Source organism: Platalea leucorodia (genome assembly GCF_965183815.1).
Source record: "Platalea leucorodia genome assembly, chromosome: 15".
Classification (NCBI taxonomy): domain Eukaryota; kingdom Metazoa; phylum Chordata; class Aves; order Pelecaniformes; family Threskiornithidae; genus Platalea; species Platalea leucorodia.
The window spans coordinates 9,981,508-9,995,978 of record NC_138837.1 but is presented as its reverse complement, the minus strand read 5'-3'; the positions used below and the strand labels follow the sequence as shown (position 1 = coordinate 9,995,978).

General features: G+C 42.1%; 1 protein-coding gene across 2 annotated transcripts in view; it reads right to left on the bottom strand.

Annotated features, from left to right (window-relative positions):
• Nucleotides 1-14,471, bottom strand: part of TNC (tenascin C) — a gene marked incomplete at its 5' end in the record, with an annotated part of 47,208 nt that overhangs the window by 13,414 nt on the left and 19,323 nt on the right. Inside the window, 3 exons of one of the 2 annotated variants that reach the window (XM_082327306.1) lie at nt 3,073-3,345; nt 11,383-11,655; nt 13,710-13,982. The exons of the other annotated variant lie outside the window; for it this stretch is intronic. Of the exons in view, the coding sequence (XP_082183432.1) occupies nt 3,073-3,345; nt 11,383-11,655; nt 13,710-13,982 (819 nt within the window). The remainder of the gene's footprint in view (nt 1-3,072; nt 3,346-11,382; nt 11,656-13,709; nt 13,983-14,471) is intronic. 2 annotated transcript variants of the gene reach the window in all.

Below are 14,471 nucleotides of genomic sequence, written 5' to 3'. Positions count from 1 at the left end.
ATGAAGTGGCACACAGCCATGTTGTGGTCCCCCGGTGAGGGCTGAATTGCACCTTAACAGACATTATACAGATGAATTTCCAAAAGACACCGACTGTCCCTCTGAGAGCAGCAGTGGACAAACTCCCTTGTGCCAACTTGATTAGACACTGCAGGTCTGTATGATGCTGCCTTGCACTACAGTGATTTTATAATTAATGTTTTGTATCACAGCAGAATTGATGAGGGTAAAATGACAGACAAATGCAGAGGGTAGGGAGAATGGGTACCATCATCACCCCAAAGACAACAGTCTTTTAACAACATTATCATCAGCAGTTCTGGGGGAAAACTATTGCTGTCCACTTGTACATACAAGTAAATAATGGAGGAAGAACTCCTTGTGATGGGTGTGGGAAGATATGACTTTATCGTCATCTCCCATGCCCAGCGGTTTCACATCACATTCCTGGTGCAATGGGAGCAAGGGAGATCATCTCAGCCTTCAGGCAAGTTACCAGCTGCAGGACCAACACAAGCTACATAGAGAAAATGGCAAATGTCAATCCTGCCCCACTCATCCTTTCCACATCCAAAGCCCATGGCTGTCACTAGACCAACTGCCTTGCTGGCTTCTTAAAAGAGAAAGACGGAAAGGAAACCGCAGAGGAGGACAAGACAGCAAAAGCTGAACACTGCAAGATCTTTCCTCCCCCTCCTTCCTCATGGCAGGTGGGTGGTTTGCTGTACAAGGGTAACAGGTCAGACCCTCAGAGAGGACTGCTTGGCAATGCTCAAACCAGACTCCCTCAACTGCACCGCTTACAGCAGCTGAGGAGCTGATCCCTGAAGACTGCATTTGCGTATACAAGGGTACATGCCCAGGTACGGAAGAAGAGGGAAGCTGTGAGTGATAAATACAGAGAAGGATTTTCAATCTAGATTATTATCCTGCCTTCATTTCCATCGTAGTGTTTGGTTGAGGTTTGCTGGTCCGTTTGCTAGCTTTGTTCCAAATGTTATTTTACTATCATCTCCTCTACTAAAGCTAAAGACTTTCTAGCTAATTTATTCTTTGCTCATTCGTAACTTGTACACAGGCCAGAATAAAGTAAGGCTGAATATAAGCCTGTCTGAGCTACCCCTTTCAGGGACAGAAATATTTCTTTGCAACCAGACTAGAAATGCTATAAATATCCATATGTTTGTCTAATAATCAACTCCTAAAAAAGAAATTAGTTAGATGCCTTGGTGGCCCAGCTACCCAATGTGGTGTAATCTGCAGTCTGAATTATTTAGCTGAATTTTTGTGGCTCCAGCTCTATTATCAATTATCCATGGGCTATTTACATCTGACAAACATCTATTGGGCTATTGGCTTCAGTAGGCAGCATGTGCTAAATCTCCCTGAAAGAACTGAATAAGAATGTAGTCATGAGGAAAATGATAACTCTTAGTTGTTTACCATAAATATCCTGGAAGTCAGTGAAAATGGGGGCATGCTGCTAACAAGTGCAGTTGACTTTGAACATCCTTCTCCATTATGAGTCAACCCACATGAGCTTGGAGAAAGGTGGCTTGTGATGGATGCATGTTCTGCTTCATGTAAATGTCTGGGTGAGTATATATATGCTCTTGCTGTTTATTCAAGGGATGTGATGGCAATCAGTGGAGCTGGTCAGAAATGTGCTTTTCCATGCTAACAACTGGCACCACAGACATTAAGGTGAATCATGAGGCCATGCTATTTCAGGAAAAGCTGTTCAATACTGAGTTATTGTTGTTGCTTTTCTGTGCGTTGTCTGGAGTACACTGCTACAGCTGGGCAAATGTCTCTTTTATGCATTTCTGTTGGCTTCCTCACACACTGAACTTACCTGTACCCTTCTCATTCCCCTCCTCCCAGAACTAGGTTAATTTGAAATTACTATGTTTTCATATCAGCAAGCTCAAATTTTTTAAGAGTGAATTTGGGTCACAGGACATTGCTTCATTTGCTTTAGATTTAAATATATTTCAAAATGAAACCATGATTTTGGTGGGAAAAAATTGAAAAGCTTCATTCAAAAGTGCCAAAATGAAATGCTTCAAATTATGAACCTTTTTTTTTGTTTAAATTAATCCAAGGAATTCAACCTAAGCTTTGAGAACTTTTTACTTGACTAGTATCTGCATATTTTCATAATAAAAATAATAGAAGAAAAGATATTCCAGATACAAATAGCAAAAACATCCTTCTTCTCCCTGGCACTGAGAAAATGAACCTCTGTTCTGGTGGAGATTTTTCAGAAACATATATAGGTTTAGGCTAACTTCAGACAGCAGACATTTGCAGTTATGTTTACAGTGTTTCTTCATTATGTGAGACTATGAAAGGCAAGAACTCCAGCTGTGTGGAACTGGCACGCTGCAATTGAGGATTAAGGCCTTGGTATTTTTAAACCAAAATGGCACGAATTGGCAGTCATACCTGCATGTTTAGTTCTGGATGATTTTACCTGGGTAAGTCACTAAGCTAATTTACATCAGTTTTTTTGACACAGAAGAATGAGAATATATAGCAACTTCTGCTGAGGGAGTTCAAAGCTTTAGTTTTGCAAGAAACTCAAGTTTATTTTGCATTATCGAGCACATGTTGCTCGTAGTAAGATCAGTCTAAGTAAATGGTGCTTAGTCCTTTGCTGATCAGGCATAAATAAACTTCTCAACAGCTCTTGTAAATTCATTTTATCATACCTCTTTTCTAGGGAGATAAACTGTTGTGCAGTGGTGATATGTAATGTTGCAGCAGATCACTGAAAAAGGTTGATACAGAGACAATATTTCTTGGCCCTCAAAGCCAGTGCTTTAATTGCTAGACTCTGCTGCCTAATTCCAGATCATGAAACCATATTAAATAGACAGTGATGAAGCTAAGGAATCTGAGATGATCGATTATAAATAACTACACCACACTGAACCAGTAACTTGGATAAGGGACATGCAGGAGACAGTTCAAACACCTCTGTAGCACCTCAAGCTGGCTATGAAAAGGAGAGATGCTGAAAGAAACAGGCATGAACATGTTATGCTCTTCCTACTGCAAAGGCAATACCTGTGGTTGCTACTGCGTTTACGGGTTGGGAACGTCGTCCACTGCTAACTCCATAGAGCTCAATTTCATATTCAGTACCCTCTTTCAGCCCTGTTATATCCTGGGTGCGCTCATGGCCTGGTACTATTAGTTCCAGTGGATCAGATTTCCTTTTGGTATCCCTGATTTTTAGAACAAAACTGTCGAAAACCCCATCATCTGCAGTCCAGGACAGACGGAAGCCATCTGGAGTAGCATCTGAAACCAGAAGGTTGTCGACCTCGGGTTCTGCTTCTAAAAAAGGAGAAGATAGCAGTGGGGAAAAGAAATTATTTGTTAATCCGTTCATTAGAGACCTGCCTGAGGTCTGGATATAACACACTGCAAGAATCCAACCACAGTTCAAAGAAAGGGAGACAATCTGCCAGCTATAGAAAAAAAAAAGACTATTAGCATTATACACATACTGAAGAAGATATATGTGAGTGTGTGCAGGCCCATTCAAACTTTCACTCTTTAACAGCAAATCCACTGCATGGACGTACACCATTTGCCTCTGACATGCAAAGTTACACATGCTAATAGTAAGTTTCATGTGCATTTCTCCCTTGCTACCTATGCGAAACCTTTATGTATGATAAAAACAAGCTCTTGTTATAGAACGGCAGGCATGCCTGTAATATTGTCAGGTCTCTCTCTGTTAGAAGGACAACATAGAAGATACTTGAAAGAGTCTTTTTCTTCATGCAAAACCCTTATTTCATGCACTTCTGTGATGCTTCTGATCAGACGAATCCTTTACTTCGATATTAAACAAATGCTGAAGCAGCAAAGGGGAATAATGAAAATTCCTATCCCTTAAACAGCACACTTAAATTCAAATGCAAGACCGACTGTCTTTAGTGAAAGAACTCATTCAAGAGGATTCCAGGAGCTGTAAGTTATTAATTACTTGCAAAATATCTTTAGCTCAGTATGGTCAGGCATCATTACCTAGAGAAATGCTACTGGAGTGGTTACTATCTTACAGCATCTCCAATGCGCTTCTTTCTTCCACAGAAAGACATTCCTATTTATTTTCTCGTGAACCTCCAATCAGGTAACCTCCAGCTTTACTGCTGCATAGACAGCAACATGCAGATGAGACTTGATGGTTATGGGGCTAGAGAATCAGTCTGCAATGATTTTTCAAGAAAGCTCAAGTGCTGCTGGAAAACAGCAGCTACGATGAGGCTGAAAACATGAGCTAATGTTTTCTGGAGAGAGATGCCAGCTTTATGGCTGGCAATGATCACACTCGATAATCTTTGGGTGGAACCCACACAGAGAGTGAAAGAAAGGAGGCCATGGGCAAGAAACCCATGACTCTACCTGAAGGTCCTGACGGTTGGCATGTTGGAGAATGCTGATGGGCCCAGCAGCTGTTAACAAGATGAGCTCCTGCATGCAGCCATTTTTCTTTAAAGACTTCGGTTAGAAGTACCTGCATGACCATACCAGAAACTTTCACCCAGCAACCCACGTCATGCGCCTCTATAGAATCCCTCATAAAGACAAAAGGGAAACATCAAGTTAAAAGGAACAGAATTTCCTTGGTGAACCTATCAATCATGAGGAGTTATGTGTAGCCACGATGCAGAAAAGGATGCAAAAGCCAAGGTTTGCTTTGCAAATGGATTGCATGAAACATCTTCCATGTGAGAAGAAAAGCAAGAAAGAAAGGGTGGAAGAGAACAATTTGTTCACATTAAAATACCTGTAACAGCCACAGTGCTTAGGGGCTTTGTTTGGTGCCCCTTGGCAAAACCATAAAGCATAACCTCATAGCCAATGCCAGTAATAAGGCCTTTAAGCTTCAGTTGCCGCTGGGCTCCCGTAAGGAGGAACTCCTGTGGGTCCAGCAGCTTGCCAGAATCCACCACGACTACTAGAAAGTTGTCAAAGGCATTCTCCGATGCCATCCACGACACTGTGAACCCATAAGGGTTAATATCAGAGACAGTTAGGTTTTCCAGTGGGGGCATGGCCTCTAAAAGAAGGGAAGGTGCAAAAACACACAAAAAAAGAAGCGAAAAACATTGCAAATTAGAAAGTGTCACAGATTCCACCAAACATAAATCACATTTTTCCCCAAAGTATGAATTTAATAGAAGTGCATAGCCAGGACCACAAGACTAGGATTTTCAATGGAGCCTCCAGAAGTTAGATGCTCAATTTTTAATTTTCATCGAGGGTGTCTCAGCACCTCATCTCACAAGCTCCATTGAAATTCCTTCCAAGCTCACTGTGTAAGCACATTTCTTCTGTTACACATGCACTGTAAGACAGTTATAACCAAAACTGTTTTAGAAATACTATGCATAAAGCTTTCATTTCCTTCCACTTGTCTCCACCATCGGTTCTTTAGGGACAAGCCTCAACTTTGGCAATCACAATTCCTGTATTTTGCTTCTTTACCTCTCTACTTCACATGAAAATCTCCAGCTTTTCTTTTCAATGGTGGAAGGGTCAGAAATGCCAGAAGGACTGCCAGAAGCAGGACATTAATCATTCAGGGTCATAGCCAACGCAAGTACTAGATACTTGCAAGATTGTTTTTTGCAGGGGATAGGAGAGAAGCCAGAGTTTGCGCTGGCTAAGGGCAGGGGCTAACGACTGCAGAACTGAAAAATAAACTGTCCAAAGAGCTTCACAGGCAGCTGCTAGTGTGGTATGTTGACAACAAAGAAATTCCAATGAGGGGTCTTTTTTTTCCACATCAGCATGATATTTGTCAAAGTTTAGAGTCCGTGGATCAACTCCTCAAAACTTTCCCACCAAGTCACTGAAAAAAAAAAAAGGCCAAATTTTCACAAGATAGCTCCTCAGTTTATTTTGCTCACTCAAAATCTGACAAGCCAAATAGGAAGATCAACTGGCTCTGCTAAGCCCTGGCCTTGGTTCTAGCTCTCAGGCACTGCTAATATTTCTCTAAACTATTTGTCAAACCCTGCTTTGTTGGCTCAGGAGCTAACTCATTCGATCTTCCTATCACTCAAATTCCACTCACTTAAGAAAATATCAGTTAGTTAAACACAGAACTTTCTCTGCGAAAGGGTTTTGGGCTTGGTTTTGACATTTCACAACTGCTGAAATTGATGTTCTGTTACAATTTGGCAGAAAAATTCCCTCCTAAAGTTTTATACTTTGGAAGTCCTTATGTTTTGATGTTTACGCATTTGGATGCCAGGGATTCAGCTCGAATTTACTCAATTTGGAGACATTTTTGCAGCTTATTTGCTTCTAATCGAGCAATCCTAAAGATTCACATTTTGGTTTGGTCTCTGGGAGAGTGGGTAAACAAATAATGAGCCCAAAATGCTGAAATTATTTTCCTGGGATAGGTGTTGACTGACACCAACACTCTAAACCCAGCAGCTTTATGTGAACTGCTGGCACATCCTTCTGCTGTGTAGAGTGCCACATGTTTACCTAGCTGTGGGAAGCTTCCTCTCAAAATACCACTATCCGTGGTTTATTTTCAAAAAGGAAGCATTTGTGCTCTGGTGGAGCAAATGAGCAGGGGTTTTGAAAGCAAAGTGTTGCTCGCTTCTGACTATGTGACTAAATGTCATCAGGGGGCAGGTCAGAGCTGCTGCAAAATGCAACCATTTGCCTTAAGGAAAATGATCATGGATGTTGCCTTTCACAGAAACTGACAGTCCAGATGCTGTGAGGGATGCTGCTGCTGCAACTGGTGTTCCTGCCCCATGTTAATGTAGAGGGGAGAAAAAGGACAAGGCCTCAATTTCTCCATTAATCCTATTTAGGGCATCCATCTGACAAGCCCTAGTAGCACATACTGGCCACATAATACACAGAAGGTGAACTCTGTGACATTTATTTGATCATCTAGGAGGCATGGGATATACAACTGATCCCAGTCAAAATCTGGCCAAAATATTCAGACATAAGAGATGTGCTGAGAGGACATCACAGGACAGGAGGTGTCCTAAAATCCAGTCTTCTCTGGATCCTTCCGATGCAACTACTGAGTATTAGGCAATTTTCCCCCTCAAACTTCAGGAGTTAAAAAAGATTATTAGATATGGGAGAAAGACTCCAGAGGGCTCTTAACTCAGTGTAAACTAGTGCTCCTCCTAGAAATTTTTTTAAAGTCAACATGACTGGTCTGACCCATCCTTGCGCTAAGTTTACAAATAAAAGGATTGTTGCTGGACAAGATATTCAGTGCTGTAGAGAGTCTTTTTTTTAATCCATGCTGGAATATATCTTTTTATAAGCCAATAAATAGACTCCAAACTTTTAAGCAGGTACCTGTCATGACAAAAGCAGTGAGGGGCTCTGTGTGAACACCTGCATTGGTGGTTCCCTTAATGTTAATATCATAGCCAGTGTAATCTAGCAGGCCTGAGATGTGAGCGCTGCGAGCACCTCCCGACACTGTAAGCTCCTGGGGTTCGTGTGCTGCATAGGAATCTCTAATGTGTATAACAAACTTGGCAAAAGGCCCATCTCTTGTGGTCCATGAGAGGTTGAAGCTGTCGGGGGTAACGTTTGTGAGTGTGAGCGTGCCCAGCTGTGGCTCAGCCTCTGAGGGAGAAAGGAACACAGGTGAAGAGACAGTGTTACTCCAGGGGGCTGGGGGAATTAGCAGTGGAGGTTTATAGATGCTTAAAGATAAGGCTGAACACATTAGCCTTGTTTTGCCGGGGTTGAAGAAAAAAAAAAAAAAGGAGCATTGCAACAGCTATTTTGTAAGGTTTTGGAAAGAAGCCACTGAAATTAGTGCTGACTCTTAATTTATTTTTTCATCCAATTTTCTTAAAAAACCTCAATTTTCCTAATTAAATGTAAGCCTGATTTCCAGAAGCACCAGTGACATACAGCCCTGTGGTAAACCCATAGAAATTGCAGGAACTCCGCACTGGGAATTTGACGGGAATACAAACCCTCAGCAATTCCAAAGTAGATAAAATAGGATTCAGGCAGGAATTAGGTGAGTCCAAACCAGACATCCTGGAAATCTCAGTTCAGTTTCTGTTTAGTGGTTCTGTTGCCTGGAGTTGTAGATACTTTTACATTTGGACCCTGAAGTTTATGAGGGGTTTCAGTCAGTCCTAACAGTGACTATCTCAGCACTAATCTCAGGCCAAAACCTCCCTGGACTCCACAGCTAAGGTGTTCCTCATCCTCTAATTAGGCACAATCAGAGAATATCTAATAGACTGAACAAAAAGCCCCACAAGACCACTGTTGCTCTCTTTTCTGACTGTTCAGTGGTCAGGACACTTCTTTAAGAAGAAAAGACTTTCCTTTTCTGCTAGAGGAAATTCAAAATCACATCTCTCCCTTGCCAGGGAAGGAACTTGGCCTTCAAGCTATAGGAGGTGGAGAGCTCCTCACCCGTCCTATTTTAAAGCTATTCCATTTAGCATAAAATCATTAAAGATTCATTAGACCACAGAGAGAGCACAAACATGACCCGGTAGTCAGGTGGTCAGAGAATCCTGTGTCTGCTCTCAGGGCTGATTTTCTATTTTTTTCTGTTGCCAATTGAATATAAACTAAGAACACCTTGGGAAATGCAGCCAGTGAGACACAAGAAAATAACTATGCAAGTGATTCATGCTGGGAGAAATGTAAAAAATATGTATCCCACCAACAGAGAACAGTGAAAGAATGAAATCCTTTTCTTAACTAAAACATGAACTGCTGCAAGATGTTCCAACTTTTAGTCCCGTTCCCCATCGCAAGACTTTTAAATAATAGTCCACCTTCTTCTCTGAAAATGTCTAGGAACAGGTGAATCCAAGTGGCCCCAATTAAGGACACATGCTGTTGTCATGCTGTCAACCAGTGACCATCAATGCTTTCATGGCTGACAGTGAAGATGTCACCATGTAAGCATGGTACTTCCGAAGACAGGGGAGGAGATGAGAGAATATCCACAAAGCAAACAGGCTTGGGTGGAGAACCCAGTGAAACCGAGCATGGAGCCATGAGCCCTGCATGCAGGTGAGAGAGGACAAACCAGTCCTTTCCAATCTCATCCTGAAATGGCCACATTCCTTCACATGCCACTTGCATCCAGTCAGGCACGTTCACATCATGACACCCAGACTCCAAAGAACACTGCATGCAAAATAAGTTGAAATTATCTCTTCAGGCAAGTCTCCTGCCATCCTGGAATCACCATCACCATAGGAAAAGCCCTGACATCCAATGAAACCAGACAGGTCTTAGAGACTCAAAGGTAGCAATGCAAGTGACAGAGTGGTGGGCTGACCATCAAGAAAGGGTGGACTTCCCATTTGAGCCCTGCTTTCTCCTAGGAACACACAAAAATGCTAGGCAGAGAAGAACACCAGAACCAGCACAAGGCGGCCAGACGACTTCATGCAGTTTTGCTTGGTCATATAGCATGCTGCATGAAACTCCCACAAGAGATGCAAATGTCTTGGCAGACATTTGGTTTTAAGAGCGAAGAACCAAAATGGCATGCAGGTGCCTCTCCAGGCTGATAAAGACATGAAGGACTCCCACCCACAGCAAAGCAAGTGAGGATGGGAGGAACAAGAATTTTATTCCAGATCAAGTGCAAAGATACTGTGTGAAAAATATTAAGCATCTGGCGCAAGTCAATTATATATACACAGAACTTGCAGATAAGTGTATATATAAGGAAACCAATCATGGTTTACTACTGACTCCTTTAATGCTGGGGACACTTTTTCAGCCTTTTCCATTGTCTCAGATGTCTCTTTTTCAAAGTGCTTTCAAGCCCAGCTTATTTCAGCCTCCCCTCATAGTGATCTCCCTATAATTTACCCAAGGAACGATGATGAGTTGGAGCCATGTTTTAGAGCAGTTTGGTGGACAGCAAAAGACAGAAGAGAAAAAAGCAAACCTGGAACATGAAACAGTGAAATACCTGTGGTTGCCAGTGCTGTCAAGGTCTGACCACCTTGCCCATCAATTACACCATGGAGCTGGACAGTGTAATTAGTGGAAGCTTTGAGGTTGGTGACTACATAGCGCCGGGAGGCCCCTGGCACTGTGTGCACCAGGGAGTCCAAAGGGAAGTCAGAGTTTCTGACTTCTAGAATAAAATGGTCAAAGGCATTGTCCTGTGCTTCCCACGTGAGTGACATGCTGTCTGAGGTAGCATTTGATACAGTGAGTTTGCTAAGGAGAGGTTCCTCTACTACAGGAAGAAAAACAAATGGAAATGTATTGCAATTATTAAAACCCAAAGCAACAAAATAAAATGATATAGAAGTTTGAGTTCATATCAGCCACAGGTCACAAAAATCATCTAGCCTTGTGCTTCTCAATGTTTTCCATACCACAACCCCTGCAGTCACCCTGCCTGTGTTACCCATGATTCAGTGAGGATATTCACAATATGCTGATGCTAGAAACTGCAACTCTGTATTATCTGATCACTGAAATTTGATATTCTCATTAATGTCATTGACCACATTAATATATTGCTATGACAACTTTTCCTAACATCATGTCAGCAGGCAAAATTTGGTAGAGATATTAAATGATCACGATGTGAGCTATTATCTGCCTACTGTAAGAATGCACTTTCTGCTTCCATAGTCTAGTCCTCTTCTTCCAGGTTCATACTGTAATTGGCTAGAGCACATTGAACATTTGACTTCCCTGTCTTTTCTGGAAAAACTGTCAACTGTAAATCCTCAAGATGCACAATGTGCCAACAACTAAGTGCCTACCTATTTCATTCACCAACATCAAGTCAAATGGACTCTTTCAATCTCTGATCCCATGTAAACTGAATTCTGAAGCTGAATTCAAGCAATGCATCTGCCTTTTAGTAAGAGTCTGCTGTCACAGACTGAAATGTGCCTGAAATCTATTTAGAGAATCATGATCAAAAATGTGTCTAGAAATCAGCTTATCTGACAGAAATAGTGTCTCGTCTATGCTGCGTGACAGATGCAAACACATGTTGCAAGGCTAACATAATGAATCATCTCCCACTTGGTTCTTGGGAAATTTGTTTTGCCTCTCATCTGTGTCAGAGGTTGCCCCAACATTAATGTTTGAACAAAAGCAAACTTATTATGTGAATGAAATCACATCACAATGTGATTGACTGACTGTACTGGATGGGATGGTGGATTAACATTCACAGTTCAAAAAGTCTCCGGCAGGTCTTCCTTAGAAAGTGTCAAACAATGAGGTAGAGGATTTGGCAATGGGTAGACTGATGGGGTAGCAGAGGGCAGGGAAAGGGGCACAACCTGTAAGGAAGAGTTAGAAGAAAGGAGAGTTAGCATTGAGGTAGGTTTTATATACCTGTTGTAGCTGCAGCACTTATCGCCTGTGTGCGGAAACCATGAGAGATCCCATAGAGGTAGACAATAAAATCAGTGCTGGGGGAAAGCCCTGAGATATGAGCAGTTCTTGAATTGCCTGAGATGTTGAACTCCATGGGCTCCAGCAACCTGTTAGAATCAATAATTTCAATAGTAAAGATGTCGAAGTCCCCATTGGCGGTTGTCCAAGAAAGGTTGAAGCTTTCAGGAGTAATGTCGGAAACGGTTAGCTCACCAACTTCTGGGTGCACTCCTGAGGAGGGAAACAACATTGGTCAGATGGGGACAGCCCTGTACCACCTCCTGCTCAGAACTGCTGTGCTTCTCTCTGCTCATGCTGGAAGCACTCCAAGCTGCCGTTGGAGAAAAGGGTTTGAGTAAAAGCTTGCTACAAGCAGGCAGGTATTAAGGGGAAGAAATCAAATGGAAGCATCTGAAAATGTTAAATAAGAAAAAAAGAAGGAGAAAAAAAAGAAAAACAAGCTTTAAAGCTATGGCTATTTCCCTTTACCTCCAGGAGCAGCCATGTGTCTTTGAGGTCTGAGCATGAAAGCAGATGCAAAACAACTTTTCTGAATGCCTCTGGGGCATTCGGAAAAGTCAGCTTCCAGTTTTAGGAGAAGCTAAAACTAGAGCTATTGCTTTATCCAAAGGAAAAGGTTGTGTTTTGTTTGCTCTTCTACTTTCCCTTTCAGCTTAAGCCTATGAAAGCTGGCAAGAAATTTTGGAGCTGGAGCCAAAATGCAAAGCAGTGATAGCTGCCTTAGGGTTTCTTCCTCTCTGTAGACATCCCTGATGCGTTACAGGAAGGCTCAGAAAATTCTGACAATTGGAAGTCCCCAGAAGGGAAAATTTTGAAAAGCCGGGCGCTGCGCATGACCCAGAAAGGGAAGGGAAAACCTCAGCAGGGCATCTTCTGCTGTTTTCATTAAGTTAATAAAAAGAGAGCGCATTGCATATTTAGGCAGGACACCCATGATGTCTGTTTTCTTGTTTGTCCCTGTACAGCCTCCTTTGTCTAGCCACATTTGTCTATTTTCAATAGGCAATCTGCCACCAGCTCACACTCAGGACTCTCAAAGCACAGGACTTCTAGCCCGCAGCGGGACACAGCCCAAGGCAAGTGCCTTGTGCCAGACACATTTCTACCTAAACCAGGCTGCTTAAAGCACTATTCAAACAAGAAAGCTCTACTGAGTTTAATGTTTTAATTCTGTTAAGTTCTTATGTGCACTTTTATCCCCTTCTGTGCTGGGTAATATGTGCTTGGGGAAATCAAACATGAGCAAGCTCTGGCCATCTCATAATCACAGAAGGTTGCAAAAGTCTGTAAGGAAGCCCAGAGGCAGCAGATATTGTCTACAAGAAATTACCTGAAAGAAGAGCCACTGGTGCCCCTTTATTGCCAATTAATTCGTACCCTGTTTGTTACCAACAATCATAACACCTGGAAGAATCAGTGAGCCATAGAGGATAGACTTAAGTATATATTTACCTCTCAGAGTCAAAGCTCATGAGCTCTCATTTAAAACTGCTGTCTTTCACAAGATCAGCTGGAAAATGATTTTTGTGGCTCTTGATTAGTTTCATGCAACCTTCTGATAATGTGGGGCTTACCTTCCTTGTTTCAGGTCACTATTATGGCAGGGCACTTCTGCTGAATTTGGTCTTCTCGCATTGTACCTTTTTCAGACCAATCAGACTGTTTAACAACCTTATGTGGCTTAATATATGATACTACCCTTGGTAGGAATTCACTTGTGTTCTTTTCTATATGAGAACATATCGAAGGCATCTGTCCTTGCCCTGGAGACAGATGCACACACTATACCCCTAAGTTTGTGTTTACACAGAAGCTGGTGCATAATTTCAGAGGTAGCTTCTGAAGGGTAAAAACTAAGCATACTCTCAGGCTTTGACTATCTGGCCTATAAAAAACAGATTTTTATAATTTTACAAGACAACCTGGCCTTTCCCGAGCATGTACAACAGCCAGTTGGGTTTTACTGTTAGTGTCAACCAGCAGAAAAGGGAGTAAAGGGAACAAAACAAGCCATTCTGAGGTGGGGAAAAAGCATTCCTAAAAGCAAAGGGCTCCATAGGGGCACTGAGACTCCTATTGGAAAGTCTGATCATGAGACATTTCCATGCCAGAGATGTTCAGCCAAGCTTTAATGAGTTCAGTGCGCTCCATGCAAAGTCAACCAAGTGAGCAAGCTTTGCCGAGCAGTTGCAATAGCTCTGGCTCACATCCCTGTCTGCAAAGAAAGGGAGCCGTGAGACTGGATGAGTGACTTGAAAAGATACCTGTCACAGTTTCAACAGAAAGGGGTTTGGTCCTGTAGCCTTGAATCACACCATGAAGTGTGATATTATAAGGTGTGTTGGCCTTGAGGCCTGTAACATTCATAAAGCGCAGTCCGCCTGGGACTGTCATATTCCGGGTTTCTTCGGGATTGTCAGACTCCTGCACCTGAATGATAAAGTTCTCATAGGCCCCGTCAGCTGCTGTCCAGGTGAGCTGGAAACCATCCCAGCCAGTCTCTGATACTGATAATTTTCCAAGCTCAGGTTCCTCCTCTGAATAAGGACAGAGAGTCAATCAGTTACTTAGATTACAGACTAGTGGTGATGATGTATTATTTAATGATGTTCTGTGTTAATGAATTTCACTTGTACTCAGTGACACGGAGATGCACCCACACATACATATTTACATTCTCAGCTGCCCCAGATAACTTGTAAAGTCTCTTCAGAAACATGGCAAAACAGAACAGTAAGAAAAGAACTGTAATAATAGATAATAACCACATTAATGCTAAAAGACTGCTTACAGAAAGCAGCTTATAGACCATCTTACAGCTGCAAGTGTTTTGGCAACATTAATTACAACTCCCTATGAAACAAGTAAGTATCACTATAACCCCTTTACTGCACTATTAACAACTCAGTATTTGCCATTACGAAGTGACTGTGAATACTGCAATAATGGCTGGTGTAAGAGTAGGAAGACACTGAGTTTAGAGTAGTTGGGATTCAGATGTTTATGCTTTTAATTGTGTCCACATG